Raw genomic sequence first — 23,535 nt, 5'->3', positions numbered from 1 at the left:
TTAATGATCTAAAATAAATTAATTTTCAAATAAAGTATTTTAGAAAGTGCACTGCCATTGTGTTTTTGAAGCTGTACAAGAAGTGATTTAGTTCTTTTGATGAAATAATGAAGTTTATAAGTGACATAAAACAACTACGGTACATGTATTTTGGACAAATCGAACCAATCTGCAGTCGAAAGCTATATTCATAACAGTTTTGTTTTATAACAGAACATTAATGTATCCATCCTGCATCGTTGTGTTTATTAATTGACTATTAATGGAAGTTCCTAAGCTTTATCTCAACAAGCATGGAAAATGAAAATAAAGCCCAAGTCAGCAATACATATTATGTATAATTTCTTGTCGAGCGTGAAAAATTCCACAAAGTATGGGTATCAAATAATGGACATTTTGAAGTGCTTGTTATGTCCCAATGGCTTTGTGTCCTTGTAGGATGGTTTACAGTATATTCATCAATTTGCTTGTTGACTGATGCATTACAGCTAGTATATCACATCTTTCGTTGCATCGTGTTTGACAGCAATTAAGGGGGTGTTATCAATTACATCATTCACTTTGTTTTAATGTCATCAAATATTATGTGTCACATTTGATAAATTTCATTAAATGCAATCTGTGAATCTGAAAGGTATTAAACTGTTAAACTGTAGCATTTCACATTGTTGTGTATCTTCTAAATTATTATATATATATATATATAGTATATCGTGTGTGTAGCCCCATAATTATTATATACTCTTCAAAAAAAGAAACGACATTGATTTTTAAAGTTTAAAAATAAAAAAACCTGGTAGACATGATGCAAGCAACCAAAGATCATGGGAAGGGGACTACTGTGTACATGTCCGAAACAGTATTTCTGGGAATCCACCTGAAACATGTACACAGACATATGTGTGACATAGGGGTGGGCAAAATGTCAGTATCTTGGGAAAATTACTGTCTCCCTCAGCTGATTACAAACTGTCTGATTAGAAATTCTGTGTAGTCCAGGGATTTGTGTTGCTGTTGCTGTGGTTGTTGCTGTTGTGGTTCGATTTCGAAGATGACATACTCGGATGAATCGATCTTGAGCAGCGGTGGGAGACGGTCGGTCTGGAGACGCCAAAGTGCCCTGCCATAGCTTGTTGAGTTGCCCTTGCTTGCAATCTCCCAATGGCATTATTGCGTTGAGCTAATGTCAATCTTGGTATTATTGTGTTACTCACAGTGTCGTTATGCGGTCTGTTTGAATCACTGGTGATGTGGCCTTTTATGCCCCACCAACGAAGGTTTCGGCATACACAGTTACAGTGCACATGCTTCTCTGAGGATTGCGCTTTTACGTTTCAGTACAAACATTGAACATGTTTTATAGTGGGTTTTTTGCATTACCATTTGCTCACTTACTTGATTGTCTTTACGATGTCTTTGATTCTGTAAAAATAATCCCAAACCATTATTTTTACCAATGTCAAGTTTCTGTTTTTGAAGAGTATATATAGTATATCATGTGTTTATCCCCATAATTATTATATATCATGTGTGTATCCCCAGAATTATTATATATAGAATATCATGTGTGTATCTCCATAATTATTATATATCGTATTTCATGCCTGTATCCCCTAAGTTATTATATATCGTATAATGTGTATATTTCGTAAATTATTATATATAGTATATCATGTGTGTATCCCCTAAATTATCATATATAGTATATCATGTGTGTATCCCCTAAATTATCATATATAGTATATCATGTGTGTATCCCCTAAATTATCATATATAGTATATCATGTGTGTATCCCCTAAATTATTATATATAGTGTATCATGTTGACTGAATAAATTGAATGCTTTAGGCTAATGCATCTGTGTTCAATATCAAAATGAAACATCTTACATTTTTCATTAGATTTTGCCAGTATAACAGTGGAGCATGAAAATCATTAATCTCTCTGGGCATATTCAACAGAAGACAACTGTCTGAGCATGTGACTAGAGAAGTGTTTGTATAAAAGATTTCCGGATATAATGATGCGTGCATGAATAATCACAAAGAATACACCAGAACACATTATGTGTCATCACAGGTTTATTTAATCTTCAGTAATAATGTTTGCCAATCAAAACATAAATACCTGGTGATCAAATTTGCACTGCACCCATTTTATTTCTGCTAATACAAATAGTACGAGCCTGATAATGTAGAGTGCGTGTGAGGCAATCTCAAAGTTTGTTTATCTTTCGGTGTTAGTATTGACATAATGTAGCTCTAGATTTTAATGTGGAAACCGAACCACGTTTGAGCACTTGAATACATGATCACAGTTTCGTGGTAATATCCAGGTCATGTTTGCAGTTAATCATTTCATTATCCACAGTCTGGTACATTAGTAGTTTTCAAACAAAAAGTTTTCAATAGTAATTTTGTATTACAATTTTTTCAGCATTCTGAAAACCAGTCTATTGTTGATATGCCAAGTGATGTCAATGGAATACTGACATCATTCCAACTCAGAATTAGCTATATTATTACAATGCATTGACACAAAACCAGTCTACCTTCCTTGGCCCGTCAGGTATTGAGCAGACAGTGACATTTACATGTCAATATGTTTTTATTTTTCATAATTTTAGACAAAATATTTAGTTTAAGTTTTAAAAGATGATCCAAAAGAAATAAAAACTACTATTTGTCAAATATAGTATCTAAAAATTACCATTGGATATGTTAGATTTATTGTGTGTGAAGCTAAAATAAAGGTGCAAAAAGCAACTGTCATTGGCCATAGCATATGCATCTATGCACAACCTCCGTCACTCTCTCCTATCTCCCCCTCCCTGCCTCCCTCCCCTCCCCCCCCCCCCCTCTCTCTCTCTCTCTCTCTCTCTCTCTCTCTCTCTAAGTTCATGTACCAGTCACATATGAATTATAAATGTATGCTAGCATAAACATGAAGTGACTTTCCACTACACCATGTTGTGATTGTCTAATGATGCTATGAAGTGTAAAAATCACTTGCTTTCTTTCTGTACTGGTAGTATGTGCTTCAGCCTGATGAGGAGATTAGTGATAATCAGTTTAGCTACAGTTGGTCAAAACATGCTAGTGTAATTACTAGTATACCTTGCTGGCACTGCAGGTGTTGGTATACCTTGCTGGCACTGCAGGTGTTGGTATACCTTGCTGGCACTGCAGGTGTTGGTATACTTCGATATTACTGCAGGTGTTGGTATACCTTGCTGGCACTGCAGGTGTTGGTATACCTTGCTGGCACTGTAGGTGTTGGTATACCTTGCTGGCACTGCAGGTGTTGGTATACCTTGCTGGCACTGCAGGTGTTGGTATACCTTGCTGGCACTGCAGGTGTTGGTATACCTTGCTGGCACTGCAGATGTTGGTATACTTCGATATTACTGCAGGTGTTGGTATACCTTGCTGTTACTGCAGGTGTTGGTATACCTTGCTGGTACTGCAGGTGTTGATATACTTCGATATTACTGCAGGTGTTGGTATACCTTGCTGGTACTGCAGGTGTTGGTATACTTCGCTATTACTGCAGGTGTTGGTATACCTTGCTGTTACTGCAGGTGTTGGTATACCTTGCTGGTACTGCAGGTGTTGGTATACCTTGCTGGTACTGCAGGTGTTGGTATACCTTGCTGGTACTGCAGGTGTTGGTATACCTCGCTGGTACTGCAGGTGTTGGTATACTTCGATATTACTGCAGGTGTTGGTATACCTTGCTGGTACTGCAGGTGTCAGTATACCTTGCTGGTACTGCAGGTGTTGATATACTTCGATATTACTGCAGGTGTCGGTATACCTTGCTGGTACTGCAGGTGTCGGTATACCTTGCTGGTACTGCAGGTGTTGATATACTTCAATATTACTGCAGGTGTTGGTATACTTCAATATTACTGCAGGTGTTGATATACTTCAATATTACTGCAGGTGTTGGTATATCTTGCTGGTACTGCAGGTGTTGGTATACTTCGATATTACTGCAGGTGTTGGTATACCTTGCTGATACTGCAGGTGTTGGTATACCTTGCTGTTACCACAGGTGTTGGTATACCTTGCTGATACCGCAGGTGTTGGTATACCTTGCTATTACTGCAGGTGTTGGTATACCTTGCTGGTACTGCAAGTGTTGTTATACCTTGCTGGTACTACAGCTGTTACTACAGGTGTTGGTATACCTTGCTGGTACTGCAGGTGTTGGTATACCTTGCTGGTACTACAGCTGTTACTGCAGGTGTTGGTATACCTTGCTGTTACTGCAGGTGTTGGTATGCCTCGCTGGTACTGCAGGTGTTGGTATGCCTCGCTGGTACTGCGGGTGTTGGTATGCCTCGCTGGTACTGCAGGTGTTGGTATGCCTCGCTGGTACTGCAGGTGTTGGTATGCCTCGCTGGTACTGCAGGTGTTGGTATGCCTTGCTGGTACTGTAGGTATTGGTAGATATTTCTGGTATTGTAGATGTTGGTAGACATTGCAGTATGTATACTCTTTAAAACAAAGTAGGGGAACCTGAAATATTAATGTTAATATCAACTATTAGATCGAACATACGTTTTGACCACAGACATCCTAGTAAAGAACATTCAGGTCTGTTTATCAACACACCGAAACACATTCCATAGTTTGCACATGCATCACGCAGTTGCCCCGTACACATGTGTGGGGTGTCATTCTCGATTTTGACAATTTCCAGGAAGGTCCATTAATCACTGTGGAACATTATTTCTGTTAATCTTTCTCATTCTGTTGATCATACAGTTGTTATTGTTTTGTTTTTAGTCATTTTTATTGTTTGAATTTGCGATTTACTGATAAAAAAAGGTCAAATTTCAAATTTCACTTCTGACTCCAATCTTCCTTCAAGATCTTTGGTGGTCATAAAACCTACTGTAATATCCTCCGATTACTAGTTTCCAAATGGATAAGCGTAGATCGCAAATTTCGTGAAATATACAAAACGAAACTTCAAATTGTTGTTCTTACCTGTAAATTGATTATTTAATCCATGAAATAAACATGTATGGCCATCATTACATAGCTTGTCAACATCCGCTAGACAAATGTTACGTCATTAGTTTACGAACACCTAATTGGGTAGCACACACAGGGCTTTCCTGGAATGTCACAACCGTGTATGGTGCCCTGTTCACGCCAGAAATAGGGCAGTTAACTATCAACGAAGTCAAATGTATTTAACTATAAACAAATTGTTGTGAAATCGGATCAGAGTTGTTAAGATGCACATGAGTAGATTTTATTGTCAAGATCTAGATCTATTATGACAAGGGCACCAAAATTCAGAATTTCGGGGTACAAAACTTTAAGTGTGTCCAGTGTTGGCACGTGGGATATGTACACTGTGCCCAAGTGACAAAGATAATCGAGGCACTCTCCTTGATTTCAACAGGTTGGAAGAGATTGCAACACACCTCATCATCATCAGTGTTTGAATCCGAGTCTTTATCTACCTGAGTAGGTGGTAACCAGATGTTGATGGTATGGGAGAATCTTTGGATCTTTTCACCACAGATGACTTTTTCTGAATCTGTTTCTTTGGGGGCGGGTGTGATTTCTGGTGGTCCTTCATCTTTTTGAGAGTACTGTCATCGGTTATTGCTCTACCATCTGCAATAGCACTCATCACTTTTCTTTTCTTTGTGGGCTTTGCAAAACCGAACATAGTCTCATCAAGTTGCGAGAAGGATCCTGTTGCAGACGATGGCAAAGTAACATCGGTGACTTCTGATGATTTCCTTTTGTTCGTGTTGTTGGATTCTTCTGGTGTAATACTGCCTGATCTTCAGAAGACTTGAACAATTGAGCTGGCACAAAGTGCGATTTGTTTACTGCATGTCTGTCAAAAGGGAAAATTCCGCACTTTCTAAAAGATGCCAGCAGATTGGCTTGTGTTAATGCCCTTGTGTATGCCTGCCAACCCAATCGACATATACAGTTCTTCTCAATGCCCTTTGTTGAATGCTCATGCATGTACATGTGTCTAAGGTTGTAGTAGATTTTCTCAAACAGCCCAAAGCAACCAACATCCATTGGTTGAAGTACATGCGAGGTATGTGCTGGAAGCACAAACAGGATGATGTGTTTCTCTCTCGCTCATTCACTCAGTGCTATGGAGACTTGCGACTTGTGACCATCGTACAATATCAACACTGGTTTCTCTGCTGTTGGCTGGACAGAGTACTTGACAAAGTGCTCTGCAACATACTTCTGGAAGATTTCACTGTTGGACCAGCCCGAATCACTGACAGTTCCTTTAGCTCCTGGCAAACAACCTTCCAGTAGCTCGACTCGCATTCGCTTCCCTTTGAAAATGAAATATGGAGGGATAGCATGTCCAATGGCATTGCCACATCTGATCACTGTCGTCATGCTCGACCTCGGAAGTGTTACTGCAACTGGTACTGATTTACCGGAGGCAACAACGTTTGGAGGCTTGTGATTCTCGATTAGTCCTTTTTCATCTATGTTGTATATACGCTCTGGATATCCAGGGACCTCGGCTTCTGTACTGACTGCCGGTTGTAATGTTTGTCCAATTATTATCATATGACCATTCCCCACAGCTAATATACCTTACAATTTTGGCAATTGTAAATTCTTATTAGAGTTCCCTTACTTTTTTTGAATTGTATATATGGATACCGGTATGTGTTTTGGGGAACACTAAAATCTAGTGTCAAGACGAACTGGAGAAAGGAAAGGGAAGGAATATCTTCAAGTGATTTGTCAAATTTGTCAAATATCTTCTAAACTATAGCTAATATAATGACAATTTGACACTTGATTGAGGAGACACAGAGTGAGAGATAAAGACCCCCCTGCTACTTCTACCACAAACGGGAAACAATGTGATATATGCAGTCTCTCATTAACAGGATGGTACATTCCACAAAACAGTTTAAGACAGAAAAACAAAACTAAGACTGAAATTTACTAACATCCAAATGTGTTTATTTGAACATATTTCTGGTGAGGCACTTTTGTTTGTCTAAATCATCACAAGCCAAGCTCAGCCTCACTTAAAGTGTTTTCAATACAGGGCTAAAAATTCGCGCGAATCTCTAAATCCAATTTGCGCCAGGATTCGCACAATCATAAACATCCAAATCTGTTTGGATTCGCATGAAATATTTACACAAATTTATGAAATTGAATAATCAGTGAGTAAAACGTTACAGAATTAAAAAAATAAAATAAAAAATAGTCTGGTTATCATGCATGTTCGAAACATAGAGGTTTATCGAGAATAGTCTGGCAGTTGTTGGTCCATTTCTATGAACCAAATTGCCAACCTTAAATTACCTACTCTTTTTAATCAATAAATCTTTTTGTCGGTAGCGGAAATGTACTTCAGTAATATCCATACAAACATTGAACCAATGCGCAAAATACATCGGCAAAAGTATCCCATGCGCTTTTTACGAATAAGCAATCTTCGAAAAGTAACCTGGGCTGCGTTCAGCCAAACCGAGCGGAAAAACGTCCGCTAGACTGGTTTATGCGCTTCACAGTAAACCAAATGGTCATGTTGGGAACCAATCAATTAGTTTGCGACCATTAGCAAAACGTTTGCTGGCAGAACTTGGGGCTGGTAAGACGCCTAAAAAAAACTTGACTGTAAAGAGAAAATGGAACCAACAACTAAACAAACTGTTAGTAAAAAAACACATTTTTGTTTGTTTTTTTTTTTTGTTTTATACTTGGATACACTGTTACTGACAAATTGTTTATTCTTTCCAGTCAGTAGTAGGGGTTGTTTTATATACACTAATCCATATACAGTTAGTAGCACATGACACATAAGTCTATATACTAACAGTGTTGATAAAGTTCTCTGAAAATGTTTAGAATTGGAGGATTCCCGTGAACTACATGGATTCTCGTGAAAAAAGCCGAATTTTTAGGCCTGCAATAAAGAGTTAAAAAGTCTCATTCTTAAAGTGGTGCTTATAATTAGACATTTATTGATTGTGTGTGTGTGTGTGTGTCTCAGACGCAGATCAATACAGGGAGTACACAAACCTCAGCGTTACATAAGTTATGTTTTCATAACGTATGACACTTCATGTAGGTGTTGAAATCAACACTGTGTGCTTTTCACTGCAATCACACTGGTTACTTAATTACAAAATAATGTGCGTTCAGCCCAGCACATTCTCAAATATGTAGTCATTAGGAGCTGAATTTATGTAGCCTGTTTCTCTTAAATGCAGGTGTTTAAGCATTGTAAATGTAGGTAGTTACATGCATGTAAGTCATAAACAGGTGTTTAAGCATTGTAAATGTAGGTAGTTACATGCATGTAAAACAAAAACAGGCTTTGTAAATTTGGCCCACAGTGTCTGAGATATTGTAACTACCACTGGTTAAGGAACTGACTGTCTCCACATGGGCAACTCTCCAGTACAGATTGATAGCAAGACATTTTCCCCATCGACGGTAAAGCACACATGACATCTTTTTATTGTCATAAACACAAAATGTTCATCAAAGTGATTCATTCCTGCAGTTCATTGCAAGCACGTTACCACTGAGTTATTTTCCATTTTCAATACTAGAAATTATAAAATTCAGCTTCCAAACGTTGTCATCAATGGAGTGTTTATTAAAAACATCATCACATAGACTTTTGACCTACTAAATGGCTCGGCATAATTTAACCTGAACATTTATTCTTATGTGGTGCAAAATATGTCAACAAATTGCACTTAATCCTCAGATACTGGTTATTTTGAGAAGGTGATTTTTCTCACATCTGGGTTTTTGATAAATATAATTTGTCGCTATAAGTACTAGTACTTTTTTCAACCAGCTACCAACTTGTTATACCCATTTTTTTAAATTGATATGTTGGTATAAAATTGTTTAATATAGTTAATATACCAAGTGTAAAATCCTGGTTATTGTAATTTCACCCTCCTCCCCCCCCCCCCCCCCCCCTCCCCTCCCAGGTTATCTTTGAGTCTCCTTTCTGTATACACAATACATTACATGATTCATTAAAAAAAAATCCAACTTTTTGAAATTGTACAGTGAAAAACATTTATATAAATGTATATGTTTTAAAATGTTGCATGATACTAAACTTAATGTCAAATTTTGTTTATACAATTAAAAAACTACTAAATATCTGTACATATTAAACTGAAGGTTGTTTGCCCGGTATTTCCTTCTACCATCCCATCAGTTCAAGATTTCCCCTTTTAAGTTTTTCTACCATGAAATTGTCTGTACAACCATGAATAGTTCATACAGTTGCAGTCAACCACCTGTTGACATCATCTGAGAAATATTGTCCCATGTTGAATAGTCCATAGGGATGGTCAGGAGAAGAAAATCACAAAATATGAAATACAAAGATTTGAAGAAAAAAGTTAAAACTCAAAGTTTGTTTTGTTTGACTTAAAGAAGTAAGGAAGTGCATGTCATCCTGGAACAATAGAATATGAACTGTGGAACATGAAGACTGGGGATCAATAGGTCATCAGTGTTCGTATGTACAGTAGATTTGTTATGTTAAAAAAATCCTATTAATTTTGTATTATGCGCCATTTTCAAAGTATGCTATCTATTAAAATAACACTTTAACCATCAATAAACAACACAATTAATTGGTTTTGTTCAAATGTTCAGTGTCTTTTGTTTCACACTTTTCCCACTGAGAATAATTCATTCAAATGAATTTTAGAAAACCCATTATTTTGTCAATTTTCTTCCCCTATGGTGGGGTTTTTTCTTCTACCGAGCATAAAACCCTCATGTTAATTTTCACCATCTAATTACTTGTGTCAAAAACCAATGACAAATAATACCTGTTTCTGTTTTATGTCAAATATTGATGAGAAGTAATACCATAAGCCTACGAGACAGGGGAGGTCCTTGCATTTGGGCAAAAAGCAATGGAGGTGTTTGCTGGGCAAAATGAGCTGGCTTAAAAAAAATTCACCATGTATTTCCATCATTCTACTCACAATATTAGTTGTAAAAATGGGTAGTGATTCGTTTGGAACCCTATATAGCTGGTTAGTAGTAATGCAAATATGAAAAAAATTGTTTTCCAGATTCAAGCATCAACGTTTAATTCGGGCAAAAATCAGACTGATGGGAGCCCATGGCATATTCCTATGAAAGCCCATATGCCTATGAATAAAACCTATTTCTGCTTTATTGCAAATATGTCAAAAATGTATTAGATATATGTGTAATACCTATAGTTCTGTTTTACTGCAACTTGTATGTATACCCAGATGGTCAATTTGTATGAAATGAAAAAGAGTGAATTGAGCTGTTTTGAAATCCTGACAGATGTTGAAGGTTAGAAATGTTAAAACTCGTCAAACCGTCTTTAATAAGGCTAGTGACGTCAAAGCGGATCACTTCCTTGATAAAAATCGTGATCCAAAGTATTAAATCCATTCCACAATGATCCTCTGTCATGTTAGCATGACAGAAAAATTGATCATTTTAAATAACTTTCACATTGATTGGCACAGAATTCTCACTGCAATTAATGTGAACTTCAAAGATTTGTTTGCGATTGTCCACACATGTGCTTTATGCTTACAAAGTATGGAAATTTTACCAAGGTTAACTTTGTTAATAAACCTGAGGGGTTTCGAAAAAGCAGTATAAAAAGAAATGGCAGGAGCAAAGGATGACCCCAAGTAAAGTGAAATCTTACTAAATTAGATAATATTTGATGGGTGTTTTTTGCCAAAAAGATATAAAGGATCTCTTTGAAGACAGGAATGGTTTGTTACTGAAATGTCAAAAGGCCATGATCACGGTGCTTTAGATCAAATAATTACTTCATTACACTAAGCTATGCTTTGACAAATTAATTACACTGCAAAAGACAACTGCAGTGTTTGATATTTTTTGTGAACTCTGTTTTTCTCTTGTGTGACTTGTGAAGCATGACATATTCACTTAACAGTTACTTTGTTCATCTTTCGCTGCCTTCGGTGGCATAGCACGTGCTTCAATTCCAGTGCATTAACTCAGTTTGTAGTGCAGGCATTTTGGTAAGACTTAGTTCTGTATGTGTGTTCTTCATTGAGCAAGGTGGTTCCATGTTTATGAGCCAAAAATAAAAGGCCAAGATCACTCAGTCTAAGAAGTATACGGCTTTAATCAGAATTTTAGGTAAAGAATGTTTGATGAGGCTACATTATGTAAAAGGTGGTGCTCATTCCAAAAATAGCAGTTTTATTGACCCCACTGAAGACAAAATTGCCATTTTGACCATTTTTGGTCACAAATGGCCAAAATCAGAGATTTGTTGTATGGTTAGTCTGGTGTTACCATGTTCTACATGTATCTAATAAGCCTCTAAATATTCTTTAATACTATTTTGTGGTCTAGATCTCTCCAAAGAATAACAATCTCATCAATGTGATCAATGTTTGGCCATATTTGGTCACTGTGTGTTATTTGCCATATGAATACTACTTATATTGTACTCAATATAAATAGTATGTAAAAATCTCATTTATAAAGCCAAATACAAATAAAAATTACAGTCTGACATATTATGACTATCAGTGTTATTACATCTTAACCAATATACGGTACATAGATTATTAAAAATAACTTACATGTACAGTAATAAAATCCTACTGTATATGTTACAGTAAAACATTTTAAAACAACAGATTTTAGTTGTGCATTATCAGAACTGTCATTAATAGTATATCATGTTCAGTGTTTGAATCAACATCAGTTCTGGTATCATTATCATCATCATCACCATCATCATCTCTATCTGAACAATCTTTGGGTTCCATGGTATCAAAAAATTGATATCTCATGATAGTCAGTCAACCCAAGTTGTAGAAAAACTCTATTAGCCTCTTTGTAACCATGATACGTGGTTTGAATGTCCTCTTGTAGTCCACTTAGATGTGCCATATAATTGCATGTGTTAAAATTTGCATTATGCTGCATGTTGGAAATTTGCCTGACTGGTTAAGTGGATTTGTATATTATGGTAGGAAGATATTTTAACCTGGTCTCGTTCACAAAAACAAGACATGAAATTGTATGTTTTTTCAACAGCACTCTTAAGCTTGACACCAACAAACATGGTGTTCTCTCCTTTACCTTTTTCTTTCAAAGAATGAAGAAAGTGTTATGTAGTCACACGCTGTCAGATCATCAAAATCTGGCAATGTATCACAAACAATAGTACCAAGCTACCTATAGTTTTCTATTGTAATAATATCGCAAATATCTGAAGTCTATCCACATACTGAAGTTTAGATTACCAGGATTAATACAGACAGATGACTATAACATCAACATCATTCTGTCCTGGTGTTTTGACAGCACATTGAGATAGTACAGCTGGTGAGCAACAACCTCTACGTGTGACACTACATACTTGGGTGCCGCATTGCATTCTACATATCCAAATACACCTGTTTTATAGAGAAGACACTGATCTTGAAGAAAAAATAACTGATTTTGTGTTAAATAACTTTCAAATTACATGTATTAATAAATAATAATAGTTGTTTTAGGGAATATTTGAATTGTTTAGGGCATAATGTGTCAACACTTGTAAATGTAATATTTAGTTTTATGCCTTTAACATATAATGATTAGCATCAATTTTCAAAATGCAAGACCACATGATTGTTTTAGTATTCTTCAAACACCAGATATATTGCATTTGTGGTGTCTGACATTTTCACCATCATATTACGACTGGTGTAGTAAAGAAAATGTCATTAATTTCACATAAAGCTAAAAAATATCTACATATTTTGTTCATTTTTAATGAAAAGACGTAGCTACCATTCATATGAATTTAGTTCCTCAAAAGCTGTGCATTAAAGATATACTTGCCAACACTTATTGTATTACACAAACCTTTACAGGTCATCATGGGTGCCAAATATTGTATCCACCCTGGTGACAGTCATGTTTGGACAGAATCCAGAGGTTAAACCACATATGTATAGTTATCAACTGTTTCTTCCAGTAGCAAGAGCCATTCCATATGCTTGACACACACACAGGGATTTAGACTGCACCAAAGCTGAGGCGATAAAGGGTGTGTCCAAAATAATCATGCTTAAAATAAGCAAGCAAGTACAAACATGCCAACAAGAAAACATTTCACCTCAAAAGCATTGGAATGTTAAGTTGTAATTGATTAAAATAACTTGAAATGCATTTCTGAATGTATGTACAACTCTGTACTATTATTAACATTTCTATACTAAAAAGACCTCAGTGTGCTCAGAACAGACACAAATACTGTTGTGCACAAATTAGTGAGATATAAAACCCTGCATATAGCAGCAGACGTTTGTCTGATTTTAGTATTTGGCTGACAGAAAGGCATTAAGGGCTGTTCCTGGTCTGTTTAAGAGGTGGAAAGCACCAAAGCAAAGACATTCTTATATTTCCCTTGTATATTGTCCTGCAGCTGAGAAGCTGGCTTGACTACAGCCAATAGGTTTATATAGGTTGTTGTCATGCAATGTTCCTCACATTTAAAAAAAAGAATCATGTTTCTTTTCGTTTGTAGAAAGCATTTGACAAACACCAGATCATGGCTAGAATTGTTTTTAGCTAATGCAGTTTTTCTGCCATTGGTTTACCACCAGTCAGATACCAAATGTGTTGTCTCATACCACTGAACAGAATAGCCAAATATTGGCTAAATTTGGTCACTTTGATGAGATTTTTATTCTATGGTCAGACTTTCACCACAAAATAGTAATTGTAAAAGATTAAGAAGCTTATTAGGTACATTAGGTATAATTAGCTGATTTTGGCCAATTTTAGCTCAAAAATGGCAATTTTGTCTAAAGTAGGGTCAATAAGACTGCTATTTTTGGAATCGACACCATTTTGTTTACATAAAGTAGGCTTGTCAAACTGTCTTTACCAAAAATTCTGATTAATGCCATCTGCCTCTTGGAGTAACTGGCCAACACATTTTACCAGCAAAAAATTAGCAACAGAAATATTTGTGTATTTGTATGAAACCATCAGTAGTTAGTATTGTATTGTTTGTAATATTATCTTGAAAGAATGAATGAAACATAAAATAAATATAGTATGATTGGGAAATAAAACGAAGTCCAGAGATATTTAGTGACCTAGTACTTGTAAGTTGACCTTCAAACTAGCTCAGTGTTAGCAGTAACTATAAGCATCCCAGGTGCAGTTAGCATCAGGTCCCCTACCCCCTCTCCCTGGGATCGATCCCCATTGGTGGGCCCATTGGGCTATTTCTCACTCCAGCCAGTACACCATGATTGGTACATCAAAGGCCGTGATATGTGCTATCCTGTCTATGGGATGGTGCATATAAAAGATCCCTTGCTGCCAGTCAAAAAGAGTAGTCCATGAAGTGGCGACAGTGGGTTTCCTCCTTCAGTATTTGTGTGGTCCTTAACCATATGTCTGATGCCATATAACTGTAAATAAAATGTGTTGAGTGTGTCGTTAAATAAAACATTTCCTTCCTTCCTAATTCCCCCCCCCCCCCCCCCCATCGTGCCCGTCAGTAGTTTATTAATGAAGAAATAGACAGCTTCATCTTGAAATAATGAGTATTTTTACTTAATTTGTACAGGTAGTTTTCAATTGTCTTTTCTGATCAAAACATTTGCAGAACATGAACATCTTTAGCATGTCCATTGGGCTACACCGAGTAATTTGTTTTATCACCAATATGAGAAGATGATGGACTTGATAAGCTGTCTAGTGTTTTCAAACTGTTTCTCGTTGTGATCAATATGACATGTTATGAAGACTGGAGGCGCTACAGTGAGGTTCAGTGCCTGTTCATTTCACACCAGTCGTAATATGACATGTTATGAAGACTGGAGGCGCTACAGTGAGGTTCAGTGCCTGTTCATTTCACACCAGTCGTAATATGATGGTGAAAATGTCAGACACCACAAATGCAATATATCTGGTGTTTGAAGAATACTAAAACAATCATGTGGTCTTGCATTTTGAAAATTGATGCTTTTTCCACAGTGATAGTTGAAAATTAACAATTCAGATGTAATAACAAATACACATGGAAATCCCCACTACCCCCAGTTTAAAAGTTGTCTCCTTCCATAGAAATTCTGTTTAAAATAATGTAAACAATCTGCAATGAGTGTGAAGCAGATGTTGGCAGAGCTGATGCTTACTCACTGATATGTAAGTGGACACAAAGGAAGTGTTTTGGTGTACATATTTCTGTTGAGGATCATCAACAAGTATGGGGAAATTATTTAATTGACTGGTTAATTAATAACAATCACAACTTTATTTACTGAATATTCCTCAGTGTGTGAAATATTTTACAGTAAATGTTCAGTTGTCAAATAAAATATACTATGTATTTAATTTATGTGGATTAGGGCTACTACATGTTATTTTGGATAGTTTGCTGGTCAGCTACATTGTACCAGTAAATTGTAAAAACAATAATGTTTAAATCATGCAGATAATGCTACTAAATAATAACTACCAACACATGTACATATTATAATATGTTCATGTACTCGACTTATTTCAGTAGATTACTTTTATTTTCTGTGTCAGACAATTCATTATGAAAAATTATTTGGAAGAAAAGAAATTTAAAGTTTTGAAAGAACAGATGATGTAGCTGTTTAATTAAAATTTGGTGGTCTGTATAAGATGACATAAGTTTTTTTATTTGTTATTTTATATGATGTGTGTATTTGTAAAAAAAACCCAGAAAGCTGTTATAGCTATTAATTTTGTTTTCTTGCAGGATCCTCGGTTTAACAGTGATATTGATGTGCAGATGGGATACAAGACGCGTAGTATTCTTAGCATGGCTATTAAGGATTCTGAAGGGGAGGTAATCGGAGTTGCACAGGCAATTAACAAGAATAGTTTCAAGGATGAGCCGTTTGATGAACATGATGAAAAGGTCAGAATCGGATCAGTGTTTTTAATTTAACTGTAATATATCAGATATTCTAATAGGGTTTTCCTTCACTCAGAACTGTAATACAAAAATACATATCTTTATAATCATGTTTGGCTTCATGTATGGTGTTAACTTTAAGATGCAACAAAATAGGTTATAAAATTGCTACAGGAAAATTAAATCTGTGTGCAGGAAAACCAAATTGTGTATCACTTCCACATGTTTAATTTTACATGGTTCTGTGATATTTGCAGATAAAAGATGAAAAACATGGGTTTTTTGATGATGACTAATGAATTTTAAACTTCCTATTGGAATCACCTAGCTACTCTTGTTAATGAAATATCCATTATTGTCTTATTGTGTCGCACGAAGCTGATTACATTTCGGTTCATCATATTACCCAGTAGATAAGTGTAAAGTAGCAAGTGACAACATAATTCAGTTAATGCTTGCCATTTTTTGTGGTTGCGTGCTGAAGCTTTAAAAAGGAAATGAGCATGAGCTAATACCAGTAGAAATGTTGTGATTGGGTTGAAGACGGCTGCTCAAAGAGTGTGCTGTGACCTCACAAGCAGGTTATTAAATCTCTACAGCTGCTGAAAAAGTGTATGGTATAGCATGCAGCTGTTGAAACTAAAGAATATAAATTAAGTTCATTCAAACTATTATAAAGATTAAATTTTAGGTTTGTCTTTTAGGTTTGTCTTGTCGTAGTTTTGGTATACTGATTAGATATTTGGGTCAAACTTTAAAACAATTGTTTTTTTAATCAACTGTTGATCTAAACATTTCAGTGAACTTTACTAAGTCAGTTGTTATTAAAGTTAACTCTTGATTTGTATTTGAGTAATATTTTTAAACTTGGCATTTAAAATTATGATTTATTTCCCTTATGCACTTAAGTACATGAACTTTTCACATGTTCTGCTTCTTCTCAAGTTCTACCCGGCAGATTTCAACCAAATGATTCCCTCATGGCTTGACTAAGTGTTGTTATTTTTCAAGCCAATTAAAAAACCAAGATGGCCACTCTGACAGGTTATTGAGTGAGACGTTTTCAACTTCTTCTCCAGTTCCACCAGGCAGATTTTAACTAAATGATCCTCTCATAACCCTGACCAAGTGTTGTTATTTTTCAAGCCAATTCAAAAACCAAGATGGCTATCTTGGCCTCTTGCTTTGCTAAGACAATGTAGACTTCTACTCCAGTCCACCAGACAGGTTTCAACCAAATGTGGTCCAAATGATCCTCTCATTGCTCTGACCAAGTGCTGTTATTTTTCTGGCCAAGTTCTGATTGACTGAGACATTTCTAACTTCTCAAATTTCACCACACAGGATCCTCTTATGGCCCTGATCAAAGGTTGTTATTTTTCGGGCTGGTTCAACTTCCAAGATGGCCACCCTGGCCTCTAATTTGGTGACTTCTTCTCAAGTTACACCAGGCAGATTTCAACCAAACATGGTCCAGATGATCCTCTCATGGCTCTGACCAAATGTTATTTGTTTTTGACCAATTCAAAATCCAAGATGGCCATTTTGGCCTCTGATTGGCTGAGACATTTTTTGCTTTTTCTAAAGTTCCACCAGGCAGATTTGAAACAAATGTGGTCCAAATGATCCTCTTATGACCATGCAAGTGTTGTTATTTTTGGGGTCACCATGTAGATTTAAACCAAACTCGGTCCAAACAATTCTCTTATGGCCTTGACCAAGTGTTGTTCTTTTTCGAAATCTAATATGGCCTATGATTGGAGGGATGAGGCGTAGCCCAGTGGTAAAGTGCTCACTTGATGCAAGGTCGGTTTGGGATCGATCCCCGTCAGTGGGCCCATTGCACTATTTCTCGTTCCAGCCAGTGTACCATGACTGGCACATCAAAGGCCAGGGTTCCAGCTGGAAAATTTTCATTAATAGCCAAAGTTGTAGCCAAATGTTTACTTTTATAGCCACGATATAAATTTTATAGCCAAAAGAGCCAATCGCCAATAGTATCACTATCGGTGGTCAAAATGTCAACCAGGTACATGCCGCCATAATTATCTTTAGTTTCATCCTCAGTAGTGGCGGCGCAAGTTTCAGTTGATTCATTGATGTCGGTGTCAGCCATGTGGACTTCCCGAACGGGTAGAAGCATATCTGTTATTTGTACCTGAGATTTCAAATCGCGATCCCGTTTGTACTTGGTTGGTCGTGGCATTGTGTTGTAATCACTGGCGGTCCCTCAACGCTTAGCGTCACCACGTGATAACTGTGATTAAAGATCGCATTTGAACGAGCGTTTGATTTACTAGAACAATGTTTTAAAATTAAACCTAAACAATGATACAAAATGCAAATTATCTTGGTAGATAAAACATAAGAATATAATTCGGTGTGAAACTTAAATAAAAAATTGTGGACCCGCATATCTGGCGTTTTAATAGGTTATACCGAGCTTACGCAAACTGAAATAAATATATTCATACGAATGAAGTACTCGATCAAACAGAGCCCTGTATGTAGATTTTATTCGTGAGGAATTGTTAACGATTTGATTGGTTGATTCACTACATCCACATTTTATTTTATTAAGGGCAAGGGTTTAGCGCGTATATTTTCTTTGGAATGGCGGCGACATTAAATATATATATATATATATATATTAGGAAAATAAGATAATCCGAATTTCGGGAAACATTGGTTGAAAAAAACAAAATCGCTATTTTGTATCGCCTGATTGACCAGATTATAGCCAAATTTGTGATAATTCACCAATTGGCGACAATGGCGAACGGCAGCTGGAACCCTGAAAGGCTGTGGTATGTGCTATCCTGTCTATGGAATGGTGCATATAAAAGATGCCTTGCTGCTAATCGAAAAGAGTAGCCCATGAAGTGGCAACAGCGGGTTTCCTCCCTCAACATCTGTGTGGTCATTAACCATATGTCTGACGCTATATAACCGTAAATAAAATGTGTTGAGTGTGTTGTTAAATAAAACATTTCCTTCCTTTGCCTGTGATTGGCTAAGAGATTTTTAACTTGATCTCAAGTTCCACCATGTAGATTTCCACTAAAGTTGGTATAAATTGATCCTCTGATGACTCTGACCATCACCAGTTTACATCTTCATTTATTCCCTAATTATGTCACAGGTGAAATTAGAATTCACAAAATTTCAAGGCATATGCTATGATAAAAGTGAATGATATTGGTTTGGGTTAAATACATAAGTATGCACACCTTCATTTGTTAACTTCCTATGTCAATGTCAAATTAGCTGTCACAAAATCTGTTGTAAATCATTGTTGCTATGGTTCACTATGGTTAGTTTATTTTAGGTGAGCAGTTCAGGCCCCAAACGCCTCTTGGCTAATGTTATTTTGTTGAAAATTTGTGAATTCGAACAGGCTTTAAAAGTTATTGAAATTATATGGTGTTGCTATGGATTTAAAACATAAAATTAACCTTTATTCATGTACAACATTTTACAGGTTTTTATTATTTTAATTTTCAGGTTTTTGTTTCATATCTTGCATTTTGTGGAATCGGATTGAAGAATGCTCAATTGTATGAAAAATCACAAATGGAGAATCGAAGGAATGAGGTGCATAACAGACCTAGGTTTTTGCTTATCATGAATTTATTACTTGAGGGATAGGTTACTGGGCAAAATAGTTTGTCTGTGCCAAGTACACCTGACCTCTTAATTAACTGAAAAAGCAAAATAACTTCATATTTGCTTTTGTAGGATTAATAGAGGATTCATTCAGTGTTTTTATATGCCCATCAATGATGAGTCATATTATGGTATGGACGAATCATGTTATGGTATGGCATTGTTCGTCCATACGTCCACCCATCTGTGAACTTTTTCTTGCCGGACCATATCTTGCATACAGGACCATCAAACCTCACATGTAGGAACAATTTAGGATGGTGAGGTGTCACATACAATTACTAGATCACTAAAAAAAAAATCCCTTTCTAATAAGGAATAACTTCAGTAATCAGAAGCACCTTCTCCAATGGCTACAGTATCATCAGTAGTTGGTCTAAACCAAACTGTTCAACCATCCCATTGCAAACATTTCACATAATTAGAACTGACTTATACCCATAACATATTCATAGTCTTATTCAACTTACCATACTAGCACAACAACAATGCTATACGACCCTGAATCATAACCTACACTGCAGAATTATCTCCCCTTGCCAGATGTATAACATACACCCACACATGGGCAGACCGTATATCCTCGTTTTTGATTCTGCAGTCCTACATTGCGGTCGTGTTCGTACTAGCTCTTGAAAACATTTGTAAATTTGTGTATTAAATTATATTTGTTTTATTTTCTCTTAAGTTCTCTTAATCTTTCATAAGATGTCAGATACAGCTTCTTCTGGCTCGAAGCAGTTAGATGTGTGTGGTGCGGGTGGGTGTCTCAAATGACTTCCACAGTTCTATAAGCATTTGCTGTGTCTGGCCTGCCGCTCTTGCTCGTGTGAATGGTAGTGTGACATCTATGTCACACTACATCCACGTGGGGGGAATGTCAAGAAACTCTCTCGCGATATGGAGCATAAGAGGATAGTACAACGAAAAAGGGACGGGCGTAATGCAGAGGTGACCTTCAGGGTCATGGTCCATTCCGATTTGCTGTGGGCCAGCCAGTCGGTGCCCAGTTTGAAGAGCTCTCGGACGAGTGGTAGGCACAAGGGCACCTCCTCATCTATCTGCCAAGGTCATGGCGATGCTAGTAAACCCGCAGCGCCGACTGGTGTTGGGGGACACTGTTGCTTCCTGCTTCAGCTGATCGGCTGAAGTAGAGAAGGTGTCTTCCAGGTTGGGGTCCACTCCGCCTGGGGACATGGACCTGCCTCCGTCGGTGGAGGTGGCGCCAGTTACATTGGTAACGGGGGCGTCAGTCGTGGGGAGTGCGGTCATGTTGGGAACAGCTGTGGCTCTCAGCTCTGACTGCCATCGCATTGATGGATGCCAGGTTATTGGTCCCTCTGTGGAGGGTTCGATTAGCTCAAGAATGACATCTGCTTCGTGACACCATTCTTCATATCAGACTTCAGGTGGTGGGTTCGTCATGGTGCCTGAAGGTGTTCTTTTGACCAACGTGTCTCTCGGCCCTACTTCAATGATCACACCACTTAGCGTTATCGCGAAGCCGCACAGTGCTGATTCGGTCGTGGAGCCATTCAGCATTGTATCAGGTGTAACGCCAGTTGGTGTCACTTCAGTAGCTGGGGCGCCAGAGCAGCGCCATCAGTATTTGGGTCACTCTAGTGGGGTTGCATCACCTGTGTTGACTAATCCTCACATGGTCCACTGGGTTCAGAACTTGGTGCAAGATTCATACATGTACAAATTTTCGCACAGCCTGGTTCAACCAACGCCACCAGTTCCATTGTCTCCTTTGGCAGGGATCCGGGAGACTGTGGCTTTTTTGGGTGCGCCTGTGACTACACCTATGGTCAATCCCGACCTGTCCAATCGGGGTAGAGGTGCCAGGCGTTATCCCTCAGGGGCGGACACGGAGGGACCATGTTTCTCTTTTTTAAAGTTTTATGGCCTGGTTAGGAGAATCACCTCAGTTGGGGTTGATTACTCAGGCATCACCTTTGGTGACTGTACCGTCAGTCCCTCCACCACTGGGGATTCCAGCGAGACCTGAGATGGAACAGTTTGCGGATTCGGGCATTCCGCAACGTCCTACCCATGCAATTTCATTTCCGATGGGGTCGTTTGAGAAGGTGTCTTCTTCAGACAAGGAATTTCCCCCCAAATCAGTGTGTGGTTTGGTCAGAGAAATTCCCACTTTGGCCGACTGTTCGCCAGAGGAGGATTATGATTACCAGGCGGTCCTTAATTTTGTACGGACCAATACTCTTGTTTAATATGGAAAATATCTACCTCGAAGGTCTGCAAAAAATATCAGCTGGGGTAATAAAGCAAAATATCATTGAACGAGTGTCACAAGATGCAATACATCTATTGAAATTAATCCCTCATTATAACATTCAGTCTGTAGGTAATAAGATTTATTAGTTATTGATGCACTGGATATAAGAAGCAGAGAGGTTGATACTTCATAGTAAGTGTAATTGTGAACTAATATAATGGATTAAATGAGCAAATATTGATAGATTATTTAATAATTCAGTATTATATAAAATTTCATTTTCATACACCAGATTAGAGAGAGAAATGACTCCAACTTAAACTCTGATGTCGCATGCTTAGGGCCAGGATCGAACCACCTCAGTACATCCATTCTAACTAATACACAACAACTGGTCAACAGCTGTGGTATGTACTATGCTGTCTGTGGGAAAGTGTTGCATATAAAAGATCCCATGCTGCTAATGGGAAGATGTTGCAGGTTTCCTCTGATGACTACGAGTCAGAATTACCAAATGTTTGACATCCAATAGCCGATGATTAATTAATCAATCAATGTGCTCTAGTGGTGTCATTGACCAAAACAAACAAACAAACAAGGCTTAGGGCCACTGTTTAAACTGAGTCCTCTTGGCTGTCAATAAAAAGGGTGGTATAATATCTGCCCGGTCCCCTCCATTATTATTTTTAGTTAGGGTTGAGGGTTAGGGTTGAGGGTTAGGGTTAGGGTTGGGGTTATGGCTGGGGTTAGGTCTAGGGTTGGGGTTAGGGTTGGAGTTAAGGTTAGGGTTAGGGGAAGGGGGGACCGGGCGGATATTTTTCTGCCCTATGACCTGACCTGACCTGACCTGACCTGACCTCAAATACACATACATGTTGGTCGTCAAGCTGACAATAAACGGCATTACCGTCAAATATTTTGCTGACATAGTTTGTTGAGATTGGTTACATCACTTGGATCTCTCCATCCATTCCAGATGATCAATTCAGTTTCCTTCAATAGATCCCGAACAGCATGGTGTCAGAATGTGATACAACAACATGTTAATACAAAAAAAAGGCATGTAATGAGTTGACATTGTCATTATCTTGATCAGCCATTCAGAACACCACTGGCCAATTTTGACTCCTGGTAAGCTTTGATTTTGTTACTGAGAAGATGTTAGAACATGCAGTTGAAGTGTTTTTACCATATAGGTTTGAGCTCTTCTCATTGTGATTGGATCAACCATGAGGTGTTTTTAAAGGCTAAATGTATGGCCACGATCATATACCCGTATGTTAAAAGTTAAATATATTTGTTCTGTTTAATGATACCACTAGAGCACATTGATTATTTAATCACTGATCATTGGTTGTCAAATATTTTGCAATTCTGATATGTGGTAGTTTTCAGAGGAAACTTGCTACATTTTCCTGTATGAGCAAGAAATGTTTTATATGCATCATCCTACAAACAGGAAAGCACATACCACAGACTTTGATATACTATCTAGTTCAATCGTCCAGTAGAAAGGTGTCAGAAAGCTGTGCTAGAAAAAGCATGTAGCACATGTCTCCTAGATAGTAATGTGCCCTTTTCATAGGTTAAACTGGTCTCATCATTTAGGAGGTAGACTGCCGTTACTACCTGTTGATTACATATACATCATTCTCTAGGCAAAGATAGTACCTGACGTCAT

General features: G+C 37.4%; 1 protein-coding gene across 1 annotated transcript in view; it reads left to right on the top strand.

Moving 5' to 3' along the window:
- The window catches only part of LOC121379077 (dual 3',5'-cyclic-AMP and -GMP phosphodiesterase 11-like), a 159,467-nt gene that overhangs the window by 92,723 nt on the left and 43,209 nt on the right, over positions 1–23,535 (top strand). Inside the window, exons 2-3 of the mRNA XM_041507541.1 lie at positions 15,791–15,952; positions 19,454–19,543. Coding sequence (XP_041363475.1) covers positions 15,791–15,952; positions 19,454–19,543 — 252 coding nt within the window. The remainder of the gene's footprint in view (positions 1–15,790; positions 15,953–19,453; positions 19,544–23,535) is intronic.

The sequence above is a fragment of the Gigantopelta aegis genome, chromosome 8 (genome assembly GCF_016097555.1).
Source record: "Gigantopelta aegis isolate Gae_Host chromosome 8, Gae_host_genome, whole genome shotgun sequence".
Taxonomy (NCBI): domain Eukaryota; kingdom Metazoa; phylum Mollusca; class Gastropoda; order Neomphalida; family Peltospiridae; genus Gigantopelta; species Gigantopelta aegis.
The sequence above is the reverse complement of the archived record's forward strand: the minus strand, read 5'-3'. Positions and strand labels throughout refer to the sequence as shown.